General features: G+C 42.8%; 1 protein-coding gene across 1 annotated transcript in view; it reads right to left on the bottom strand.

Annotated features, from left to right (window-relative positions):
• RFTN1 (raftlin, lipid raft linker 1) overlaps positions 1-5,010 on the bottom strand; it is a 78,025-nt gene extending 73,015 nt beyond the window's left edge. The window contains exon 1 of the mRNA XM_088521225.1: positions 4,859-5,010. Within this exon, the coding sequence (XP_088377351.1) occupies positions 4,859-5,003 (145 nt within the window). The 5' untranslated portion in view covers positions 5,004-5,010. The remainder of the gene's footprint in view (positions 1-4,858) is intronic.
• Between the last annotated feature and the right edge of the window lie 21,952 nt (positions 5,011-26,962).

Below are 26,962 nucleotides of genomic sequence, written 5' to 3'. Positions count from 1 at the left end.
ACTTGCAGGCCTCTCAGTGCATGACATTTCCAAGTTCCAAATAGATTCCTTCTTTTCCCTCTCCAACTGCATTTTTATGATAAATTAAACCACAGTCTGCATACAACCGAAATTTAGTCTCAATTTAAGACTATTGCCATATTGAAATGCTTAACTTTCAGTTCTAATACCAAAATATGCCATTTTATAAAAGTTCATTAACACATTATTTGTGTTTCTGTTAGGAAAAAGCAATAAAGCCAAACAAATGCCTGGTCATATCAACTGCAATAAATCTCTAACAAATGTTTTTGAGCAGTATAACTCTGCACAAATGATGACTGTATAGTATCTATAAAGTATAATTCAGTGCCTCAACCACGCCTCAGTGCAGAAAGGACCTACGTATGCAGCAGATCTGGGGCACTGGAAGTATTTTGGGCTGGTAATGCAGTGTTTAGATGACAACACTTAGGCAAAACACCCAAGAGAAGCATTGAAATGTAGCTAATGACTTCACCACTTCTAACAACTTCTGTTATTCTGATCTTTTTCACTAAAAAGAGACAAACTCTTGACAACGAAGATAAAAAACATAGTCCTTGTACACACATTATAACTTAAGAACTTCTCTGGGACATGAGAAGTATTGTTATTTTTCATTTTGTCACTCTAAACATCTGGATTTTAGTGGTTTTACAGCACAAATGGCTTGCTCAGAACATAGCCTTTCCCTATTTAGAAAAAATTTATACCCCATTTCATTCTCATCACATGGCTAGCATATGTTTCACGCCAACTTTATTCAAGGCCAAAACCTGTCGTAACTCATCAGGGCAATGAATTACAATAGGAATGTAAAGTGAAGCAAAAAGGTTCCAATCAAGTCAGTAAAAAACTCTGCACCAGTCTGGGAAGGAGGGGAGCGATAAATAAATATCAGATTCCCTGTTGCTCTCAGGCAGTCATCAAAACTGAAAAGAGGGGGAGGAAAAGAACTAAAAGACAAAGAAGAGGCAGAGCTTGCTTTTCCAACCATCTGTTGTTCCAAGGGAAGTTTTCCAAAATAGGTGAATCAGATCAAAACATGGCAGGAATGCAGAGTATTTATACATTCCTCTTTTTTAAAAAACAGCGTAAAACCTGTCAGAAGAAACTGGCTGAAGATGGAGAGCAATCTGATGGGGGACAGGACTGCTCAGGGACAAAGGCTCCTGACTAAGGGAATGAGTTTTATGAAGTGACAGTGAGGTGGGGGCAGATGGATGAGGAGCCAAGAGTGAAGCTACATGCTACGATCAGGACAACGTAACAGCTCTACTGCCAACAGGGCAAGACCTACCCTTGCTCTGCACCACCCCAAGTATTTTGTTGACCCATCAATGAGCCAGCCATGTCAGAAATTGCTTAACTCCTCAAAGTAAAACTTCTGCCAGTTTCATCAACTGAATTCAAGTCTGGCATGATTTCATCTGGGGGAGAGCAGCAATACCTAAGTTTTGGGCAGTGTAGAGGCCTAAGGAGCAGAGCAGAGCATGATACTGAAAACAGTGACAGACCCTTAGGGGAAAGGACAAAAAGAAGGCTCATAAACACAGGTTATAGGGCCAACAAGAGAAAAACAAGGCATCCCCCAAAGGCTCTGCAATGCCTTAGCAAAGTGTGCTTTATTCCTTGAGTGCTAGTCCTGAGCAGATGATAACCCTTCCCTACTACCAATTATCACACTTGCTCATGCAGGAGAGGTCAGCTTGGCAGATCTAAGGGTTTTCATTCTGCAGAACAATACATTTATCAGTATTCACTGCACACAATGCAAAAGGAGGGGTTCTTCACAGGCTGCTTTCCTTAAAAGCTTAGGAAATCTTTCAGCAAACACTCTACATTCAAGTATGTCAAGCCTGTAGCACTGGGAAATGTCAGAATGAAGGTTACACTTGCAACCTTAATTCAGTCTTTTGCACACATGCATTATTTATACAGTACTTAAATAAGTGATCAAACACTGTATTTTCTATTGGACATCTGCCTCAATCAGTGCACAGCAAGGCTTGAGTTCAGGAACGAATAAAAAAATTTAATAGAGGAACATATTTCCTGCAAGTTCCTTCAGCTGTGTAAGTCAGGAGGTAAACACTAACCAAGGACAGCAAGAAAAGGGAACTTACTGGCTAAGACAGGAGAGAAACGACCAGCAGGACAGAACTATATACTTGCTTCAGACAGAGTGATGCCAAGGGAATAGGTTCATAAGATGGGGTGAGCTGATTTAATGGAGGTCCTATTTCTTTTCCTGGATGCATATTCCCATCACCAGCATTTTTCAGACCCTTCTGGAAAATATGACGTGTCAGAGGGTAACTAAACAAAAAGACTGCATGGCCTTCTGCCACAATCAGGAGTCGGGCCGCTTTGCAGAGCCGGTACAAGGTCAAGGGGAGCGCTGCACGACCTCCCCAGTTACAGCAGCAGCAAACTGGCACGTCCGCTGAGCCGCCAGCCAAGCTGCCCTTCAAAACATACCCCGCATTTCAGAGGGCAACTTGGCTTTTCTGGGCATCCCACTTACAGACAGAGGTTCCAGGCTGCAAATGTGATGTATATCCACATTATACCTACAGTCAGTGAGAGATGCTGCTGGAATATATGAAATAGCACTAAGTACTCAGAAAAACTTCTATCTGTAATCTGCCCGTGTATTAGCTCCCTATTTGCAAAATGGAGATAATCACATCCTTCCCACCGCAAGATTAAACGCTTGTGAGAGCTACAGATATCAGAGCAGCTAACGCTGTAGAAAAGCTGCAGAGAAAATGAATAACTGTCTTCAGAGCCAGGCTCAGCAGTGTTTAAATAAGGCCTGGAACAAGGATACAATAAAACACTATGCAGCCACTCATAATTTAGCACAGCTTATTCTAAGAGGGAAAACTGAAGCAGGAAGCCTGTGGGAAAGATGTCAGGATACATGTGCACAAAAGGGACTGCAGCAGGTGCACGGGAGGCAGCCTTCACAACCCAGGTAACGCTGCTGCCCTTGCACAGCCGTGAGCATTTCGTTTTTAAACGGGGAACCCAGCAGGGCTGTCCGAGCCCGCCGGGGCGCGTGCCCAGCGCTCGTCATTAGCTCATCATTATCCCACGGAGGCTGTTTTGAACACGAGATAAAGAAACCAGGGCCGCACGGCTACGTGCTGGGTCACGAGGCTCCGTACGTGCCGGAGCAGAAGCCACAACGCGCACCCTGCAGCAAGCCGAGGGATGTGGCAGAAGGACCTCTCCTTCTGGCCATCTGAAAACCACAGCTTCCAAAACCGAGGAGGAGCCCAGGGCTAGTAAGAGCGACACAGCGGGGCACTTTACAGCAGACCGATCCATTTACATAGGCCTTGGGTTTTACTTGTCACTGTCAGACTTGCTCTGTGCCCAAGGTAAGTCACATCGCTACTGTGTGTACTGGTTACAGCTTACGTGTATAGTAATTCATAGTCACTATATGAAGCCTCGTATTCACTATTTCTGCAGTGTGCCACACCTTGCAGTAAAAGTTGTCCACCTACAAAACTACAGAAAGGAAACTTCTCAGAACTCGTAAGTCACTCAGAGTAAAATAAATAAATGTAGAAAAGACTGAAATAAACACACACACAAAATCCTCTGTTTGGTGCTTTTGGTAACCACAACACATCCCAATTGGACAACACCATGTGAAGCCATCCACGAGTAAGGAAAAGAGGCAAGAAGGGAAGTCCGCAAAGGTAAAATTTCTCAGCTCCCACACCGCCTCCTGTTCAGCAGGCTATTGCAAACCTTTCCAGTGTGCAAGCCCCCTCGCAGCGAAATTTAAAGAAAAAAAACAAAGTCGCACGATCCTGGGTGGAAAGCACAAAACACACAGTGAGGGGCCTTGTTGCAAACAAGCTACTAGCAGCTTTTCGCCTTGCTCAGAGGGAGCTCCCGTGTCGGCTCCTCCGCTGACCCCTCTTGCAAAAGCCAAGAAACAGCAGCAAACTGCAGGGCAGAAGCACAGAGCCCTGCCAGGCACTCTGCCAAGGAGCTGCAACAGATCTGGGTGCCGTGTCGTTTTATATATAGCAAGAGGCAGGTCCCAGCCTTCTGCTCAAGCTACAGATTTCCAAATGGTGTGAAGAGCAATTGCCTGTGGAAGGGGCTAATCCCGAAGGGAAGGAGGGCGTAGACGATGGCGTGAGCAACGCTGGCAGCGCTCTCGATGTCAGTCAGGGAGGAAAGAAAGGGAACATCTATGGATATAGATATGCATTAAAGCAAACTATTTCACATATCAAAAGCAAGGAAAAAAAAGGCATGAGACTGGGTCTTTCCCCCTTTGATGTTTTAAACCTGCAGTAGCTGACGTTTTCCTGCTTCCACCCACAGGGATGCACCTAGAGGTAGTTGTAACCGCATAAGAATCACTTAAGGTAAACGAGCAAAACTGAAAGCACTGATTTTATCCTCTCAAAACACTCCTGAGGGAGCACAAGGAGTAAAAGGGAAGAAGGAAAGAGCAGGAAAGTACCTGGGACCTGCCAGACCCAAATCGTTTTGCCGTATGAAACCTGGATAAAGTGTAAATTAAGGCAAACCTACATCCTTAGTGCAAAAAACAAGAATGGATTAAAAGAAACTACAACCTAAGTGGCTACAATTTTAAGCTAAAAAAAAAAACAAAAATCACAGAAAATTCTGAATGAAATCTTTTCATACAAGTATTATGATTGACCAGAAGACATTTACTTGACAAAACTGGAACATTTTAAAAACTTAAATCCATTTAAAAATTAAAAGCTATTAGAAATCGTTTCAACTAGCTTACTTTAGGGAAAAAAATCTAAAGAAAAAAAAAACATATACTTACCATCACTTAGTGTTGTGAAGTCCAGGAACCGATACTCATAGCAAACATCTATCTTGGTTTCTACCTGGGGCCTCTTCAAAGTTGAATAGATATTACCAGGTCGCTTGTCATCATGCTTCTCTAGCTTGTTCAATCCACAACCCATTTCAGCAGTTCCTGATACAAAGGATGGGGGAAAGGGAGAGAAAAAATATCATTTTTATTTCTCTTTTTGCTTTCACCCTTACTTTGTTACTTTCCATTTTCATACACTATATTATCATATCAAGGTGATTTTTAGTTTTAAAATACCAACTACCTGCAAACTATATGAAATGGTAGACAGTGAATAGATGCCAAGATACTGACTGAAATATTTACCATTCACATCAACCCTCAGACATGGCATTTTTTATTGGAAAAGTGACAGTTTAATGCATGCATTTTTCATCTTTTCAAATGTGTGCAATAATATACTCTTGAAGACATACCTCATTATAAAAAGCAGCAGAAAATGCAAAATAACATTGATAATATATGGGCTGACAACTTAATAACAATTTTATTTTTATGTGCAGTTACCATGAGAGCATATTGTATTATCTTTTTACCTTGGTAACATTCAAATTAATATTTAGATTTGTAATTCAATGCAGAGAGCAGTTTTGCAAAGACAGCAATAGCAGCCCTTAGCGAAGCACCTTCCTTCCTTCCCCCTCACTTTCCAGGCAAGCCAGGGGAAGTAAAGGCCCATTACAGAAGCCATCTTTAAAACTGAAAAAGCCCTGTGAGCACAGAAGCTGACTAAAGAAATCCAGCTTACAACATTTAAAATAATTGCTCCTAACCACCACTTCTGCCATATGCTAAATGTTTACCAAAACCCTCCAGATTAGGGCTCATAGGACTGTATTTCCACAGGCCACCTGCATGCTTTGAGGCCACCATGGATAGTTTTTTTTGCATAACCCTCCCATTAACTTGTTAAATCATTTTAGGAAGAGTTACCATGTTCCCATATCCCCTTAAGCATCCCAGGGACCCCTCTTTGCCTTGCTCCTGTTTCATATCTCTAGCTGAACACAGGGGACCGCTCGCATCATACAAGATTTACCAATGCCCATTAAAATTGCATTAACACTTCCCTGTCTCTATTGGGAATTACTTGTCTTGGGCCCCTTAAAAAAAAAAAAAAAAAATCACACTACCATTTTTCAGAGCTGCGTAACAGAAACGAGGAGTTCCCAGTTTATACCACAAGCCTGCTCCATACCCGTAACTTTGCTCTATCTCTTTTCATCCCTACTACTCAGCAAAAAAGGCACCCACATCCTGGGGCTGAAGACCTTTTCAGCATCAGCAATGTCATCTCCCAGCTTCCTATCAGCAGCAGGGTCTGTAAGCACAGGCCTACACCCTATCCCAAAGTCATTAAGAAAGATACGAAAACAGGGCTGGACACTGGATCAAACCTTAAAAAGAACTCCCATCATAAACAAGCAATGATTCAAACAGAACCTGGAAGCAGAAAGAGCTTTTGCTAGAAAGGCCCATCGCTTCAGTACAAACATATCCAGAAAAATGGATGGCATACCATGTGTTCCCGAACTTCAAATATTTTGAGATTCATCCAAGAGAAAACAACCTCTCTGTTTACTTTGGAAGAAAAGAAAAAGCTATCTTATTTTAACAATTTCTATAAACTAAAGCTATACTTATTGGGGGAGACAGTTCTTGATTTCTTAAATTTAAGGTTAAAAAGTCTGAGGATGCTCTTCTATTTAAGAAAAAAAAAAAAAAAAAAACTTATTCCTATCATTTTTTGTACCTGCACCTACTATCATCAATGAAAACAAGGTCTATTCTTCTATTCTTTCATGTATATACAGCAATTTCTTTCTTCTGCCTGTTCAGCTACATCCCTTCACAATACAAGGTTATTGGCACAATATGATTAGCCCAAAACTCAAACATTGTTTATTTTAATAGCAGCATAAAAGCGTGCCCAATTTAAGATACCAAGAGTATTTTGGTAGACTGTAATGGAAGACATTTAGCAGGACACATCTGCTTCAATATTGTGCTGGATATGGAACGAAGACAGCAATAAATATTAGCAAGTGAATCAAATTTCTTGTTTCAGTGATGGCCCGGTAATTCTTATACATAATAAATGTACGGAGTGGTGTTATGAAAGGAGGAAAATTCCATTTCAGAGGTCATTAAGCAGCAGTGTCTGCAACCCTTAGTTAGACAGAGCCTGAACACGCAGGACTCTCCAGACGGATGGCTGCAGAAGGAGACCTCGGAGACCTTGCAAGAAGCCACGAAAGCTGCATTTCGTATCCCAGAGAGTTTTGCATTCTTTCCTAAACCGGGGTCAAAGTGCTGGAAGGCGCAAGCCTCTGCTTTGCCAACAGCTGCAGGGAGCTCTGGCCTGCGCTCTTCTTTCTTCGTTATCTTCTCTTTAGGGTATTTGAGAAGGCTGGCCCACCCTCGTGCCCATCCTGGCAACAACCTCTGAAGACGATGCCAGTACTCAAGGCATTTGCTGTGGAGACACCTTCTCATGTGAGTCAGGACCGCATCCACGCAACTGTTCAAGTTAACGACCAGAAGACAAGATTTTCATGTTCTAGCAACTTGCTTAAAACTTCAATTAGCACCCTAGAGCACACATATTTCATTCCCTTCTTCGAAAACTCAGTGAAAAATCCCTATATTTCTTTAGCTTTGGAAGTTTATTTTATGTGGCTAAAGCACACACGAGGAAAAAGGGGGATCTCTTCATCACAGGGAAGAAAATGAGATTTCAGTAGGAAAACAAGTTTCACAGCAGCAGCATCTTTCCCCCAGTAAGTACAATCCGAGCGCTGCAGTAGCAGAAGATAAATCTTAAGAAATAAGACTTCTAATATAATACAAAAGTCTAAGTATTAAAAAAAAAAAAAAAAAAACACGCACACACAGATGTATAGAGAATATTTAAAGTTTCTGTGAGGTACTGATGATGTACAACTAGTAGTCATTGAACCACCAAATTCTGTCCAGTGTCACCTTACAATCTTCCTGGGGGAAGATTCTGATTTCTCACTTTTCAAAACTGTTTCAACATGAGTTACTGTCCTCTTCCTTCCTTTCCTTTGTAGCAGCCAATTTTACTTCTGCTCAGAGTCTTTCCATCCTCAAATCTGAATGGAGAAACTCCTTGCTTGTTCAGTTAGAAATCCAGATGTCAACAGAACATTATTCACTTTTCCATACTTTCTACCTTTCTGCAATTCCCTACGTTTTCTATATTTGCGCTAGTAAGGAGTACTGTAAGAAAGACTGATGCTTTCCAAGCATCAATGCACTTCAGCTTTTCTTTTTATTTTCAGATCATATATCACTTTGATAGAAAGGCTGCTTTATAACTACTCCACCATACGCATTTCTCTCAGCTTTCTATGTCTTCAGTATATTCTCTTACTGCTTTTATTCAGTATTAAAACAAATTTGATCACTGAATATTTACTTTCTAGTACAACAAATTATAAAGTAATTTTTCTACTGTTAAAAAACACTGAAAAAAGGTCAAATATTTTTGTTTCTGCAACAGGTTCCCAAACGTATGAATGCAAAAATTCATCATCAATCCATTAGTTCCACAGTTGAAAGGAATTCCTTGGGCAACAAGGGATGAGCAACAAGGAAAGAGCAACATCTCATGAAGAATACTAGTTATTAAAATGAAGACTTGGCTGTGGGCTTTTACAAACACACATGCCAAGAAGACTAATTCAGTCTGCAAGCTCATTTTTTACAGAGATTACAAATCAATCCTACATGCCTTCTATGATCTTACTAATCTCTAAAGTTGTTCTTGTGCTCAGTCGCACAATAAAAGTAGAACTGAAACCCAGATATGACGAGAGATTTGTTAGTCGGTATCTAATTTTAATTTTGCAGAGCATCAAAAAAAATGGAAGCTATGATGAACTGCAGAACAACAGCAAGTCTACAGCTGAACAGTTCTCAAATGTGTCTTCTGCCTGACAGCAAAGGTCCCCCACTGGTGTTTGGAGGACAACGTCTCGCTTCTGCTAAAGGAGAGTTCCAAAAGGTGAATGCAGGTTTTGCACATCTTGGGAGAGCACCCAGAGTTGTCCACCACAGCCTCCTTTGCTGTCCTCACGGTACACTGTGGAGCAGAGCAGATCTGGGGAGCGCTTGGAGGAAGGAAAAAAAAGAAAGAGAGAGGCCTGTTCCAGCACGGCAAACAACCTACCCCTGGTTGCTCCTTCTCAATTAAAGTTTTATTGAAACGGGGACCATCTTATGCCATTAAAAATGTTGTCGAAAATTACGACATATTCTAACAGAAAATCAAGAGGAAAAAAACAAACAGTACTTCTATTTTTAAGCACCTCTGCAATCTGCGAAAAAAGAACATCTTGAACAAAATGCAGGGATTTTGACAGCTTCATTAGAGAGGTGCAAAGTTTTCAACTCATCATTTATGAGCCTAAACTTCATTAAAATACCTTCTGGAGCTTGGGCTGGCTTTCTCACTTTACAGGAGAGCTTGTGTTCAGAACAGATGAAATACAATGAGTGCAGAATTAGCAAAGAAGAATAAGCAAAAAAAAAAAGTATCATGTAGTTGACTTTTTTCTGTCAATAATCTTTAAGGCTCTTGAATTGCTTTTCAACAGAAAGACACAGGAAATCAGAAAAACTTGGCCTTCCATCTGATTTTTTTAAACAAGTGAAGCTAATTTTCTAATGCATCTTCCCCTCCTTTCACATAACTCCGTAACAATTTATCTCCAAGAACTAATAATGAAAATTACACTGAAAAGTAGCAGAAGCACATGGCTAATGGAAGCTTGAATAGATTATCAGACTAAGTAATTTAAGGGATGTTTATCAACTAAGTACACATTGGCTAAACAATTTATTTCAACTGTATCAATACTATGGAATGTGTTTTGTCAACTACTACTTACAGCGCCATTGGAACAGGCTTCCTAAACAATTCTTTTAAACACGTATAAATTTGAAGTTAGCTGCTAAGTATACAGTATTACAGTGACCATTTGAATACTAATACAAGCATAAGTGCAGTAAACTGTCAAACTAAAATATAAACAAGTAATTTTAGTATTTACGTTATGATGGCATCCAAAGAAAAAGGTGCTGTATAAGCGGATCACACCACTGTCAGCTTGTTTTTAAGAGCAATTGGGGAGAACGAGATAGCTTTCATTAACACATATTAAGTTTTTATTGTCCAAATTAGTGACCTCATTTTGTAAGCTTTATCGTGAATTGATAATTTCCTTTTCAAAGTACGATTTGTAAGTTACTTCTCAAGTTTCCGTCACAAAACTACGGCAGACGATGCCCGTACTGGCGAGCTCCCCTGCTGGGAAACCAGACAAGGGCAGCACATGGGCAGCTGGTGCCTCTGGATTTCGGTAAGTCCTTCCACCTTGGCTCTTCCTTCCATGGGCAACGCTTAGCTGCCTCCCAGGGATGCTAGAAAGCTTTTACAAGTGATTACAGGACTTCACATTCATTTGCTGTGCAGTAATGAGACACATTTATCTCCTTAAACCCTCACTCCTGTAAATCTGAACTGCCCTCTTCCGAACTAATAAGCACTTGGTGCTGTGCTCAGTTCACTTGCTGGCATAGGCACGTTTTATTCCTGCATGCTCCCCAGCCTGCAGAATACCAAAGCGTTCAGCTTTAAACAAGTCCTAAGAGAGTTGCAAATTACGGCCGAGTCCCTTTTCAAGAAAGGAAGCAGAAGAGTAATAACAAAGCAAAATAAATTAATAAATGCATCAGGCAGAGGATTGTTCTCCATTCTTTGCATCCAGTTTGTGAAGTGTGGTGTTTTCAGTTCACTGTTCTCCCTTTCCAGTTCCCCGTAATGAAGCCTCACTCCTGACAGATCTGTATGCTTCTCTTCTGGCTTGCTGCTCATAGGCTTCTTGTGAGATTGCGTCATGAGGAGGGGAATTCCTTACTGAGAGATACTGAGCACGTCCTTTCCCCAGAAAATCACCGTATAGGTAACTAGAGAAGCAACTATTCAATAAATGCTGTGGGAATGAAGCAGTGTTTAAGTTTACAAAGTAATCGCCATAATTCTGGCAGACTTATTTTCAAAATACAGAGCCAAGTACTATAAACCAGCCTTATCAGTTTGGGAATGTCACAGCTGACCAATTTTTTTTTTCAATATACAGTTACTGATTCAACTAGCAATATCAGGGTTTTAGACTCATTTTGATTGGTCTTGGCTTACAAAAAGATTGCTGGAGGATATAATTCCACTTTTACTCTTTATGATTGATTTGGCTTAAATTAAATGGTAGAGCAACCTAAGTATATCATAATTAAGGTTTTCGATTTCAAAAGGCAAATGTGAAAAAAACAAAGGGAACTCATCACTGAGATGAGCAGGAATGAAAACTGGAGGACTTGAACACAGAGGAGGTCTGGAACATGTTTAAATTACAGTACTTACATCTGCAGAATTTGTAACCCAAGGAAGTGACAAGAGAATTCATGAGAAGGTTTCCAGACCTAGTGAGATGAATTACCTAATAAAGAGGGAAAGGTAGCAGAGACCTTCCAAGGGGCAGGAAAAACACTCAGTGGAGAGATAAAATTACGGCCTCCAATCAAGAAACCTCATCATAAAGTGAAACGTGCCAGAAGACAAACGCAGGGAGACAGGCCAAAGGTACCACAACCAAACCAAAGCTGAATTCGGATCAGGAGGACTGAACTGTCTCAAACCAGGAACCGACAGGCCTATTGCTGGAATTTAAAAAACACGCAAACTTTTAGGTCAGGTTTGGTAGCACCTCCCAGAATGACAACAGAAGGCCTTGCCTACCTAAAAGGAGAAGGAAAGTGCAATTTAGTCACTTAGAGCCTTAGCATAACCCCAAGAGTTTGCTATGGCTTAGGGAAGTTTTAAGAAAAAGCATAGTAGTACACAAATAAATACAGCGTGGGTTCACCAGAGCTAGAATAAAACTGCTTTTTCACAAGTTGCTAAGACGGCTACGCGCGCAGGTAGCCCCGTAAACCAGGCGCTGGCCCCAGCTGAATCCCCTCTCCAGGGACAGCGGCAGCGCACGGCGCACGTGCCTGGGAAGGGTGGGAGGAAGCGCATGGAGGGTCAGAGGGAACTGCTGAAGAAAAGTGATGAGCACTTGGGGAAGAAATCTGAAAAACAGTAGCTTGGAGAGGGAGCCTTCTTCCTAACCCTACCCACATCCTCCTATAATGCTTATTTGGTTGCTAGTATCATGAGAATCATTCTATGATTCTATGATGAGGCTTTCTTTCAAAATTGATACAGCAAGAGAGTCAAACTCTACTGCTCGTTTATAAAAAATAGCTTTAGATGATGCACTCATGGTCAAGATCCCAGACAAAGTACTGCTAACACTTCTTCTGAAGTAATATGTCTGCAAACGTTGAAGAGAGTTGCTTCCAAGTGGAGCAGGGCAGGAGCTCCTGAGATGCTAATGACGTCTAGAGACCTGCTCTTAAAAACGTAAGAGGAAACTACAGCAGTTGCCTTTAAAAAAAATAAATAGAAGGCTGAAGGCACCTGACAAATATGCACAGGAACTTGAGCTATAAATCCAACTTTCCTTTAATGTCACACCACTCTGAACCCTCAGAACAGGGGCACAGAAAACCAGGTACCTATTTCCACGTATGCAGTGGATTCAGAGCGCATAAGACCCCAGTGAAACGCAACCCGCGCAGCCTCGACAGCCCTGTTCTTGCTGCCTTCTGACATCTCTGCGTGAAGCACCACCCTGGCAGGCGGCCGGGGGGTATGGTGCACTGCAGAGCGAGGTGCGAAGCAAGGACCTCACGTGACGCTGGCTGACAGAATAAGGCTAATATGATCCTTATTTTTGTATACTTTCCTAACTTGGAATTTTATTCTGGGCTGTGGGGGCAGCTTCCCGAGGATGGAACTGGAGCCCCTTCGCCATGGGTCTGTTTCACCCAGCGTGACAGCGGCGTTCCCGGCGCATGGCACTGCGGTGTTGGAGCGGGGAATGCCAGCGCTCGAGGGGCGGAATGTCCCTCGTGCAGTTACACCAGCGCGAGGGCAAGGGAGATTCCTGAAAAAGCGCTTCACTCCGAGACTGCTTTGTAAAGGAGGAAAGAAAAAAAGAAAAAAAAAAGAAAAAAAAAAAGGAAAAAAGAAAACACAAAACACACGGCGAAATTAAACGCACAGACGCGACCAGGGGGATTGTGAAAAAGAGCGTTACTGACAATAACTTGTTATTAACCGCCAGGAGCTAAAGTTGACCGAAGGAAAGCACCCGAGCAGCTCCACATCGCGACTCCGCCACGCAGACGGGCGAGCACCCGCACCGCAGCGGCGCTAACGGGGCTCTTCCCTCTCAGCGAAGCCCGGGGGAAGCGCGGACGAGCGGAGCGGAGCGGAGCGGAGCCGCTCCGGGCGCCCCGCCAGCCCCGCGCCGCGCGGAGCCACCTGTGCGAGCGGCGCAGAGCCCCGCGCGGCGGCGGCGGCTCCGCGGCGCGGAGCGGGGACAGCCCGGCCGTGCCCGCCCCTCGCGCAGCCCGCGCGCCCGCCGGGCTCACCTCGCTCCGGGCGCCCGCGCCCTCTCCCTGCTCGGCGGCGGCGGCGCGGGGGCTGCAGCCCCGTCCGCGGGCGGCTGCGCAACTTGAGCTGCCGCTGCCGCCTGCGCGGAGCCGCTCGTCCGCGGCGGGGCGAGGCGGTGCCTGGCGGCGCCTCCCCGCGCTGCGCCCCCGCCAGGCGCTGCCGGCGCCCGAAGTTTGAGCGGCGCGGGCGGGCGGGCGGCGGGGGAGGCGCCGCGGCCACTTCCTCTTCCTCGGCGCCGCCCGCGCCGCTCCCGGCGCCGCCGCGCCCTCGTGCGGGCCCCGCGCTGCCCTAGGCCCGGCCCGGCCCGCAGCGCGGCCGCCCCCCGGTCCCGCTCCGGCGGCAGCGGGGCCGGGGGTAACGGGCCCCTGAGGCCGCCACACTCATCCCCGAGCCTCGCTGCTCCAGCCCTCCCACGACCTGGGCTCTGTCCGTGACGGTCCCGGGGACTGGGGGAATGGTCAACACCCTAGAGCTCCCTCAGGTGTCTCTGCCCTCTTTTAAAGACAGGTGCACTTGCTTTTCTGCAGTTGATGGGAGATCCTCCTCACTCTCAGCACCCTCACGAGGACTATAGCGAGCACGTGCTCACTAAAATACCAGCAAGCTCATCGAGCACCCCAGCTGCGACCCCTCTGCTTTCGTAGGGCTCAGCTGCTCACCTGCAGTCTCTGCCTCTCTTCCACTGCAGGCAGTTCCTGAGCACAGGGGCCAGCAGGAGCTGAGGCAAGGGCAGCTCTGAATCCAGCCCCATCTGCGCCCGCTGTCACTGAAGCCCCTGGCCTGCACAGCGGGGACCGGGCTTCACCTCCCAGCCTTTCACTGCTAGCGCCTGTGCGAGCTCACACTCGTGCTCACAGCAACGCCCACGTGTGTCCGCCCAGGCCACTTCCAGGCTTCCAACACTAAATTTGTTGTCCAGGCATGTAAGAATAAACTCCTTGTTTATACCCTGCCCAGGCCTCCATCACGCTGCCTCTTTGCACTAATAAGTCCCTTTCTGACCAAGGTGGTCTCCCTTGATCCTTACTTACTTATCCTGTCATCTGTTCTGCCCAGGAGTCCCTAAATTCCATTTTTTTTTTCCCTCTCCACAGGGAGAACAAACCTCACCCTTAGGTTTTCCCTGTCTTTCCTGAGGTGCTTTCATACATCCAAAACCCAGCCTGGAAAACCAAGTCTGTAACTTTGCTCTCCACCTTCAGAGGCTTGGTGCCTTCAGTGACTCCTCAAACACCCTTGGTTAATCCTGAAGCCTCTTCAAGCCCTTGCCCGCTGCAGACACAAATGGAAGGGCACTTGTACTTTCCCTCTTTCTGTTACCTTTCTCCCTACTCTGTGTAAAACAAATACAACCAAACAAGTTGATGTTGTCATGGATGGGGTCGATTGACAACCACCCTCTCCACTTTCTGCTCAAGTCCCCTGAGAGGACATAAAAAATGCTCAGTAGTCGTTGGCTCTGTCCACATTCAAGTCCTCTTACAACACAACCATCACCATGGGCTAATGAAAGGCCGGTAGCCTAGAGCCTAACATCAGTACAGACCATGTCTTGGAAGGATGGCAAGTTTGAATTAAATAGCAAAAAACAAAGATAACTATAGGCAAAAGACATGATAGGGAAATGCAAAATACATGTCAGTTTTCAATTATAAAAGCAAGTATCAGCAGTGCTTTTTGTGTGGTCACTTTTCCATCTCTGCTCTCTGTATTCTTTAACATACCGTCTATGTCCTCCTCCCACCACCCTTGGAGTTTTTCTTTTACCATTTTCACTCTCTTCCCTTCTTCCTTGTCTCTGTACCTCATCATTTTTCCTCCACTCATTGGTTTCTCGTTCTGACTGTATGGAAAAGCAGCATGCAGTCCCATCGGGGGGGCTGTGTAATTGTGCTGTTTTTCTCATACTACCATTAAAACATATGGGGAAGCATCACTACGTGTGTGGGTAGGCAGTGGAAGTGCCACTTCCCCCGTGTTATTATAAGCCCATCAGGTCACGGATGGCTCCAGAACGAGCATCCTGGGCAGCAGAGCTTGCCAACACCACAGGATTAGCAGCTCTACGCCCCAGGAGGTGAATTTAAGGGATGTCTGACAACATTAATGACTGTTGTAGGCGCAAAACCTACAGAAAGGGACATCAACATTAGACAGAACATTCCCTTGTGATAACCCAGGCTGCCGTAAAGTAGTAATCATGCACAGATAAGAAATCTGCTTTCAAATGTCATGTTTCTAGTGACACTAATAACTATTTTGCTGCTCACCTCACAGACAGTATCTAACAGACAGAACTGAAAACTTGGAGCTATCGCCACCTTTGGTTGTCTACACAGACATTCAGGATGAGGAAAACAACTGCCTGCTATCAAGGTACATAAAGCACAGCCTATAGCCTAAATGGATACTGCAACTCTTAATTTCCCATTTCCAAAACACTGTACTCTCACTAGTAGTTTTATGTTAAAATATGTAAAGTTTCCTTATGTTCAGATTATTTGTATTTTATAACTATTTCATTAGAGCTTTGATTTGACATAAAAGGAGAGACAGACCTAATTCATTGCTACATGAAAGACACATTAGTAAAAGAACAGACTTAAGAGCAACATTTTTCTCACTGGAAATCTATCAATTGGAAAGACCAAAATAAGCATCTTAAGCATTCAGAGTTGCTATATGTATGTGAATATATGTATTTCAGAATAATAATTTAGTGCGAAACACCAAGTGACTCATTTAATAAACAGTTAAATGGTTGTTACAAAGTAGCATTTAACTAGAGACATTCAATGAGTGCAAAGAAACCTATTGCTTCAACCAACAGTAAAAAGCTGTCCCTTCGGAACTCCATTAGGGAATAAGTGTTTACCTCCCAGTTAAAATGCTTTGATGAGATTTCATTTATCTTGTGTGGAACCTCCTGTAATCTTGTAGCAGCTCTACACCCTCCTGTATTGAGGAGGAGCAGTGAGGTTTTCCATTTGCACGTTGGAGCACAGTGAGGAAATTGGTCAAGTTGAAAGCAGGTGCAAATTGCTACTGCCAGGGCAAGCGAAGAATTCTGCCTTGCCAAATACCTGCACTCATTTTGGCACCAGGAGAGAGAGTTACACATTGCAGAAATCAACAAGGAGTCACCAGCAGAGTAATTTTTTCTAGTTATGTCCTCAATTAGTTATTCCAAGGCTTATTTGGGCAACATGCAATTCGGTTTTGTTACAAAGCTCATGACATTTAACACCCTTTTCACTACAAAGGAAGGATTAGGTCCTTTTAGTATTCCAGTTTTCCTGCTTTTGCCAGTGAAGAGTACGAGAATATTTATGACCTTTTAGAACAACAAAAAAGCATCTTATCTGAAAATCTGAAATTTTATTAACATTTTTATATAAGAAATCCATCAGATAGACACGTCACTTTGCACATTTTGGTCATTTATTGTTATTTTTCATTTCCAATCTCTAGTACAAACTGCTATGAAATAACTCCCAAAGGGTCAGGCTCTCCTTGTTTTTCTTGAAGCAGCTGCCTTTTAGATGTATATTTCATATTTTGGACATTGTGGTAGAAAATTGCCTGTTTTATCAATGCTAAATATAGTTCTTCTGTGCCCATGTTTCTACCTTATGATACAAATTTATGATCGCTAATTGTGTATTTGGGGAAAACATTCCTTCAGGTTTGCACAAACCTTTAGTGCAATGCAGCATGTTATCATGGCAGCTCTAAGCAAGGACTTGCAGTTTGCTGGCCAATTTCTTCTTGTTCCATTTTTTCCCCCTGAAGACTCCAAGATCTGAGATCTTGGATATTTTGTAGCTTTCAGAATAGACTTGAGTCATCATCAGGCTGAAGTCCTCAAGGTCCAAGGCTGATAAACATGACCTTTAAAGGGTTTTTTTTTTTTTTTTTTTTTAAATTATTATCCATTTGTAGGTAACTCGGAGGAGCTGCAGAACCAGGTATAACTTACCATTTTTTGTTTTGGAAGCCTTTGCTAAAAGCTGGTTTGTATTATCTTTGCATACTTAAAATCAATTTATTGCCATAGGTGTCTGACGAATATATACGTAAGTGTCTTCATTACTATCAAAGGGCATATCCTTCTGCAGGGGTGGGAGGAGGGCCACAAGTTATGCTTGAGCATTACTGAAAATCTCAAACTCACTCATTTTTTATCTCAAGTGGAGGCCTCATTTTATGAATGGTGAAATCCAAGCAGCAAAAGGCCTTTCAGAGACAGAAGAGGCACTGTATCCTGACATTGTTGCATCTGAAAGAGCTGACCAGAATGCAAAGAGTTTTAAGAATTTGTACTGTATCAGGTTATTAAAGATCTCACCAGAGCTGAGGGAAGCCAGGACATTTTCCCCTGAGAAGGGTCAACTTCCCAGTTAAAAGAAGGCAACAGCTTGCAGCTAACTACTATTTCTCTTGTATCTCAGTTTCCATATATATAAGAGAGACCAACATATTAACCTCTATGGTGATTTAAACACCACAAGTGAAATTCCTATATGAAAACTCAGCAAATAGCAGGAGCCGGTGCAGGAGAAAGTTGAGTGAGGCCTAATGCTAGAATTTGATAAGGATGAAACTAAGTTTCTTGGAGCTGGACTACCCACCTCTTCCTTTTTCCTTGGAATATCTAAATCAAGCACTAGTCAGTGCTTGTCAGTAAGGAGTTACATATTTGTTCAGATACACTTCTGCTTTTAAAAAGTCCTAGCAGGTTAGTAGAGCATTATCACCAATTATTTCTTTTTTTCCAGTTGTTTTCTCAGTCGCAGTTAGCTGTAATTGAAAATAACTGTCAGAACTTTGTTTTACATCTTCACCTACCAAATGTCTGGCATGGAAATGTATGGCCTTACCCAATACTGAGATGTCTGCCAAGATTCCCATTTGAATAAGGAATAGATATTAAAACTCTTGAAATGACACATAGATTCATGAACGTTACATGTGTCTAAAGCTAAGAATAGGAAATTAGTTCTAAATGAAGGCAACTGCTAGACATGCTGCCACAGCAAAACTGAGCTAAATCCTAGAATGCAATCAACAAGTGAACTAATAAGACAGGCCTGGACAGCTAATAATTGCAGGAAAACCTGTAGTAAAAACTCATTCAACAGAATTTCACTTTAAAGAGATGGCCTATGTAGAACAAAGGACTAGCAGGCATCTTGGTAACAGTGAGCAGCAAGAGAATAAAATGCACATATAACTACATGTTGTTTTAGTGCACAGATGAAAAGAGTGGTGAGGCCACCTTCAAGCTCCAGAAACTCAGAGCAACCTTTGTTCAACAGTTTGTAGAATGACAGTGAGCTCCAAAACGCTTCCAGCATTGGCCAGAAGTGTTAAGAACTGAGAGGTGAGCTATTAAATACTAGCAAAGAAGGCCATAAAAGAAAAGTGAACAAAGCCTCTCACTGAAGTAGCTCATATCCATTAAGTTAAAAGCAGCAGCACAGTCCAAGATTTTCCAGTTACAAAACTGTACTCCCATTACAGGTTATTACTGTAACAGGAACAAGTGTGAAGACCCTTGAGAAAAACGCATCTAAGAACAGCTGTGGTGCTTTCAGATGTCACTCTGAACTCTGGGGTAAAAAAGGTGACACTGAATTCTAAATTGTATTCCGGTTTGCTTGGTTGTTTCTTGGTTGGAGATGAGCAGACAGGAGATAGCTTTAAGACTTGGCAGATCAGATGTCAGATCAGATAGCAGTTTCAAAGGATGCACATACCCAAGATCCACCCTAAGTTCTCCAGAAACAGTATTACAAAAGACTGAAGAAAACGAACAAAATACTGTGATGCAGCTCAGAAACGCAGTTTTGCTGCTACACTTAAGCGAGCCAGGATGAAGCCCCGGACTGAGGGGGGCTGCACAACAGCACAGGCATCCCTACATGCAGGGCTAGTAGCCTAATGCACTCCTGACTGACAGCAGCTGGGGCAGGGGCTACTGCCTTGGGGTGGTGTGTGAATGCCTTCAAGCACTTAAAACAGCCTTGGAAACAGGGCATGTGGGCGAGATGAAAGGCGAAAGATCCTCAATCAGCTATTAAACAGTCGATTTTATGTCATTTTTTCCCAAATTAACGAACTCTACTGTAATACCATTCAGTCCCATCATCAGCTCACACATATGTGAGGGAACAGAGAGACACCAGTTTTGGTGCTGGCTGTAACACGCTGCTCCAAACCAGTCTGCCTTGAGACTGCTGCCCACACAGACCCCTGCCACATGCACTGAGGCCACTCCAGGAGCTGTAACGAGACCCGCTCTAAGAACGTGAAACACCACAATGCAGTCAGAGGGGGCATTAACCACATACCTTCCGAATGAGTTTCTCCCTAACAAATGAAGGGGGTGTATTTTCATCACTTGCCAAAATTTCCCTAATGTAACTTGTCTGATCCTACTTACGGCCTCAGGAACAGCTTCCAGCTCTGGATACAGGAGAATACTTTTGGCTGGTCAGGCAACATTCATTCACCACTTTGAACTACCATGCACACAATCCCAAGTACTTTTGGACGGCTGTAGGTTGCAGAGTATCTACTGTCATTTTAAGCAATTCTATCACTTTTTAATAAAAGTTGAATATATTCAGAACACTAAGTATGCCAGAACAAAGTCTGTTACAGCAGCCTGGTGATCTATTGAAGTTTTCTTATTATTTACATTTACCTTAATTACGGTTCACTAAGTTGTAATAAAGTTGTAAAGGCAAACAAGAGCTGAGATGAAGGCCTACTTGGTTCATCTAGAAAGTGCAATTCCTTTTTTCACTGCACTACATTATACTGTGATGGTTTATTCTAGTCCAGCCTTGCTCCTTCCCTCAGTGTGTACCAAGAGGAAGGAATAACTCTCCACTTCCAGCTCAGAAAGCCTAAACCACGAGCTGCTAGAAGCAGGGCATGTTCTTTGGACCCATTCTTTGCCTTGCTTTGTATTCTATAAACATACCTATAATAGCCTGTGCTACTGAATGACATAAATCTTTGATCTTAGTTTTTAACCAAGACTGTGATTACCAAGTGCAGAAGAATTAACGAAATACTACTTTATTATTCTTTGTTTCTTCAGTGCTGTTTTAAAAACAGCACATTAATAAGTCTGAAGCAGACCCCAATATTTTTGAATCTCACTAATGCCTTACAGTACTTCAATCTTTACATAACCATTATCTTTTGTAATATTTTGGAATAATGAGTCATGTGTACTTGCATGTGTTACCCAACAAAGCAAACATTTCCAAGAACTCTTTTAAGAATTCCTTAGGGCAAATAAGGGACTGCAATTGGGGAAATAAAGTAATCCAGAACTTCTGCTAGAGGATACCCCCTCTGCAAGGAAGCTGGAGAGATCCAGTGCTAGGAAGCCCTGCAAACAGCAGGTAACACCAGGAAACACCAGCTGCAGGGCTAGGCCCCTCAGCTGAGCTCCCACCCACTGGGAATTTCTGACTTCCATTCATAAGAGGAGGGAGACCCACAGCAAAACCTGAAAGTTGTGGTCTAGATTCTTGGTCCGCTCAACCATAGCTCCATAGCAAAAGGAAACACAACAGTAGCCTGGGGTGAATGCATTCAAAATATTGCAGTTTTTAAAAAGTATCTAGGCTTTTAATTACGTAAACATTCCTCTATTTCTTAGACTGGTAGAATAGTAAGCCAGACTTAACTGGCAGCAGGAAGGTCTAAAAATTTCTGGCTTATACTCCTTTGAAATATTGCAGAGTTCATTTAAGGATTTGCTTTAAACTTTAAACTACATGCATTGAGTAAAGAAATACAAAAACTGAGCGAGGAGGAAAGGGTAAGGGCTTAAAAATTACACAAGTGTTTTAAACTTCCCTGCACCAATTCTCTATGGAAGGCTTAGTTCTGTTTCAACAATATATTCATAACCAGTGTCAAATCTGCTAAACAACCCCACGCTTTCTGCCAATCCACCCCACACTCTAACTCAGCACAACTAATTCATTGCATTTCTTACACCTGTGGTTTCCTTAATGCAGGATGGGCCGGCCTACAACAAAAGGTGCTCCATCACACAGGGAGCAGTATTAAAAGGGCAGGCTTTGGAGTGCCAGTAGGAAAACACACTACAAGCAGCTCTATTTGGTGGGTTTTGTTAGCTTCATGCCCCACCTGCTGGCTGAGGACTGAATTACCTTGTGACTGGTACCAGGTCACAGCTGCCCATCGCCCGCCACCAGCAGGCAGCTCCGCTGTCATGGAAACGGCCACAATCCCGGGAAGAGGAACTCGCAGCTGGGGCCAGCACAGCGGGAACATGAACAGGCAGGAACAGAGCCGAGGCTGCTGTAAAGCAGGTATTTCTCCAAGAGCTATAATACCCAAACCGATTATGCTCAAGTACTTCAAAGCATTGTACTAGAAATGCTAGAGTCTATAAATTCATCTTATCTTTAGTCTGTGACAATTCCTACATGTCAGCTGAACCAACTTATATTTAAGTAGTTTTCTCAAAGGAGTTGTCTTTTTCCCTAGCACAAGATAGGAAAGATACATAGTCAAGGCTTACAAGGTAAAAAATACCAAGTCTCATTCATTCTCCAGAGGACATTCTTTGCAGCATGGCTTACTCCAAAGAGCCAGTCAGGTTTCCCGACAGCTCCTAACAGGATCTCCCTTGGTCAAGGGAGCTCTGTGGCTCTCAGTGGTGCCTTGCATTCCGAGCCTGCCCAACACAGGCTCTGGCAAGCACAGAGAGCTGACAGGCAACGCCTGCCTCCACACCTAGTCCACAAAGGAGGTCAGCAGATACCTCTCTAGCTCAAGAACAGCAAAGGAACAGCTATGCAGAGACAGGGAAGAAGCTTCTGCAAAGGGTGCGGATTTAAATGTGAACCCAGAAGCGTTTACCCCCTGCGCGCAGGGAGATGTGCTATGGTGCCCTTCTAGTACCAGCTGCCGTTTGGAATCCCTGGCTCCTCAGCTCAAGCCTCCCAAGTTCCTTGCACACATGTGCAGAATCACCTACCTGAAAGGCCTTCCAAGTGAAAGCTGAGCCAATACGGTCCGGTCCTGTAGAAAAATATCCGTTAAACACATGTTCTGTTTTCTTTCACCATGGAATATTTAACACTGCCTCAGGGTTAGAAAGTTGCTTTGGGTGTAAGCTGCTGAACAGAGCATCTTCTCACCTTCCTGTATCATAGAATCATAGAATGCTTAAGGTTGGAAGGGACCTCTAGAGACCATCTAGTCCAACCCCCCTGCACACACAGGGTCACCTAGAGCACGTGGCACAGGACTGCGTCCAAGCGGGTTTTGAAGATCTCCAGAGAAGGAGACTCCACAACCTCTCTGGGCAGCCTGTTCCAGTGCTCTGTCACCCTCACTGTTAAGAAATGTTTCCTTAAGTTCCTGTGGAACTTTTGGTGCTTCAGTTTGTGGCCATTACCTCTAGTTCTGTCAGTGGCCACCAGTGAAGAGAGGCCAGCACCATCCTCTGCACTGCCTCCCTTGAGGTACTTATAGACACTGATCAGGTCCCCTCTCAGCCTTCTCTTCTCCAGGCTGAACAGGCCCAGTCCCAGGGAAGCACAGCAAAGCTCCACGGCTGCTCCGCGGCTCACTAGCTGACAAGACTACATACACCAAGGTATCATTTGTGAAACTGCCACTATTCAACCCTCTTTAAGATCTATTTATAAAACATAGCAGCACTGTGTAACATTTTTCCTTAGAAGACACTGATTTTCTCAATTTGCTTACAGAGATAAGCAACTTAAAGTACTATCAGTATCATTATCAGGAAACCTTAATTAGCATTCCTAGCATTCCTAATTAGCATTTAGTACTGTATTGGTAAACTCATGTGCATAAATATGTGCAAGAGAAACATCTACTAATGTGGAAAAAAAACTGCTCGATTTTTAACTGTGGTGTTGCAAGTCAGTTTGGGGTTTTTACTCAAAAGTAATTAATATTCTTCATTTAAGAGCAGGCAGAGCAAGTGAAACCTTGCTCACAAGAGGAAAGTTTTGCCTGTATGTTGTTTAGGCAAACATTGGCCAGTATTTTCACCCAAATTGCAAATTTAAGTTCATCCTGATATATTTTAAGTGCATCCCCAGTTTGGTCTCTTCTTGCAACTTCAGTACAATCTTTCCATAGCACTAAATATGAAAGCCCTCTAACGGCTCCGTGAAGACACTACGTGGGGCAGCCTGTTGCCTGCAAAGCACAGCCCAGTATCCTTCCTCTACAGGTAATGTGAGGCATGTGAGCCAGGAGGCCATTGGAAGGGTTTACTCCAAGAACGCCTCTGGAATGGATACATTTTTATCACAGCAGGACTTTGGTTTGGTCAAAAGCAAGTATTTCAGGAGACATTTTCTACTCTTGGTTCAAAGTTCCCGTCACTGAATCTTCCAGTAGGCAAAACCCACTGCCTCACCTCCTTTACTCAGGGCCTCAGAAAACAAGCAACTGCCCTAGCCATGAATTACTTCATGCAAAAGTACTTTTGTGATCAGAGAAAAATTCAATGTTGATCTTGACAGTATTTAAATAAACCCTACATCCCCTAAGAACTACAGTACTCATGCAGCTTCACTAACTTCAGGAGCATTTCAGCAGAACTACCTTCTACCTCCTGCTGTAGGCCCACAGACAGGGTATTACTCCTGAACAGCATCTCTATCACAACCCACAGGGTATATCACTGCTGGCTTCAGTAAAATGCCACTTTGGGCTCATTTTTTTTGAAACAAATCAGTGATGGTGATTTAAAGGAGTGCTACAGAACTATGACCTCTTCTAGACCTCAACAAAATTATCACAAGGAAAACAAATATGCTCACCAGCTACACACACCATGCAAACAAAGCACAGCATAATACAGCATGCACTTTTTACTAGACTATGCAACTGCAGGTTTTTTAGAGTTTAACATTTTTCATTTTTTCACTGTTAGTAATAGAACACTATGGATAAAGGGTTTTTTTTTTAATCCTCAGTACTGCTAACATCATAACTTACAGTTATGTACTTTTATATATAAAGTCTGTCTTCAATAAATTTGAGACTCTAGCAAAGAGTAAAGGATGAATAACCCTTTCTCATTGGTCTCGCATATCGTGAACACCCAGTACGTCAAAGTTTGCACTACAGAATCACTACTGTGAATTTATTCACAGCAGTAAAACTAACAGAACAGTCACTGGGACAAGAAGGCCTGCACTATATCAGCTGGTGTCCTTCTAGAGCCTTCTCTGTTTAAACAAAGTGCCTCTTCTCCTAAGAAGTTATTTTTGTTATAATATTTTAAGTTCACCCCAAACAGAGCAGAAATGAAGCAAAAGGTAGATGTACCTAGTGAAACGCATTCTCCAACCTAGATGCATCCTAGGTTTTTTTTTTTTTTTTTAAAAAAAAAAAAGTCAACTTGAGGCTTTTTCCAGGGAATTGCATGTTTCATGTGAAATGGTCCTAACACTCAGTGGGTTTAGTCTGAATCCTCACTTTTTTCTCACTTTTTCAGCTCCACTGAAAGTAGCAAGCATTGCAGTTTATACATTATACTCTGTCCATCCCAAAATACTGGTCTACTAAGACATATCTGCCAGAACTACAGAGTCTGCACCTACTCACTAGCCAACTTGGAGGGAAGACTTCTGTTCCTTTAAGGCTTGCCAAAGATGACCATGGGAAATACAATTAAGGGAAGACCCTTTTATCTCACTGTAGGTAGATAATCCCTCTAGGGTAAGAGAAAGAAGTTAGTATCTTAGTTTAGCACACAAGGGAAAAATATTTCCCTTTTGACAGCAAGCTTGCATCCATGCCAGACTATCACTGTAATGGGGATCCAGGGATAGCATCTGGCTGGCTGGCTCAGAGTGACTCTGTCAGGTGGCTGAGATTGTGAAAACGACAGGAAGGGTCACAGCACCAAGCAGCTCACTAGATAGAGCACTTCAAGAATCACACGGCTTTAGGACTATTTTATATGCAGCAAAATGTCTGCATTTACACAGTACCTTGTCTAAAGATTTTTTTTCTTTTTTCCTTTTTTTTTTTTTTTTTTTTTTTTGAAAAAGTCTTTTTCTCCTCTTTGCTTACAGGAGGAAAACATCAGTCACCAGGCCAGACTGACAGGAACCTCACTACTAGTTAGCAATTAACATGGTCCACTTCCATTTGGGTTAATTTCAAGCGATACATATCTGCAAGTTACACTAATTGCACACCTATTTTGGTAATGCCTTCAGCTACAACCACAATAAACAGATGTTTTAACTTTCCAAATGCAATACAAAACAGATTTACCTACTGCTTTTGTGTTATGCTTATAGAGTACCTCAAAAGACCATTAAAATGCATGTTCTTAGTTATAACTTGTTACTTTTACTGGCATATGCCACAAAATGTACAATTCCCAGGTAGGAATAAAAAAAAAATTAAAGAGTTTTCTATGGGTGAGAAATGGCTAACAAACACAGCATGATCTAATGGAAGGGAAAATGACAGGTACTCTTAAGGGCTGGGCTATGCGTTTCACTATGAAAAGCCTTCTCAGCACGCTCGCAAGAACAGTTCCTGTCCAGCACAGCCATTTCAAACATACTGAACAATCAACTCACCAGATGGTCTGATTGATAGCACTTGGTCAAATAAATATATGTACTCTATGCACACATCTTCCTTTTATCTCTTCTTTTGGTGCTGAAATTCAAGCAGCAGCACAGGTACTTCATGCTTTCTTACAGCTACAGCATAAAGTCTCAAATACATCCCAGGGCAATCAAGCCCACTAAAACATTTAGCCTAGAGGAAATCTGCATTTCAAAAGAAACAGTTACCTTCATCAATAATCTGACACCACAGCTGGAACAAACTGAACAGGCTGCACAGGCACTTAAAGATGCAAAGGAAATGGTCCTGATGGTCAGAAAGAAAATGCCAGACCTTAATACAGGTTTTAACAGTATGAAATAGTAAAAAACTATAAAGAAGATGGTAACATAGTAGTTAGCTATACCAAACCGGTAGTATTACGTAAACAGTATATTAAAAAAAAAAAAAAAAAAAGGCATGGTGGTTTGATAATGTTATAACGGCATATTTGGTGACAAATCATCTTTAGTGACATGGAGCGGTCTCTGTGCAGAGGAAAGGCTAACAGCTTTGCTTTTTTTTTCAGGTCAATTTATGCTTCTGGAACATGAGTATCCCCAATTCTTACTCTTTTATTAAAATTACACCCCTGAGAAGCAAGTTTTTGCTTTTTACATGCTGTAGGTAGAGTTATAATCCTCCAAACATCCATATTCACTGCAACTTGGTTCCCTTTTCATATTACATTTCATTGATCTTTGGTTCTATTCAGTCTTTCTACAGCCATTACTACTTTTGAATATCCTGTTAAATTCAAAGCAGAACATTTCACTGCACTTAGA

This window comes from Tinamus guttatus, unplaced genomic scaffold (assembly GCF_059628265.1).
Source record: "Tinamus guttatus ecotype Peru unplaced genomic scaffold, ASM5962826v1 Tinamus_guttatus_pri_ptg000115l, whole genome shotgun sequence".
Classification (NCBI taxonomy): domain Eukaryota; kingdom Metazoa; phylum Chordata; class Aves; order Tinamiformes; family Tinamidae; genus Tinamus; species Tinamus guttatus.
The sequence above is the reverse complement of the archived record's forward strand: the minus strand, read 5'-3'. Positions and strand labels throughout refer to the sequence as shown.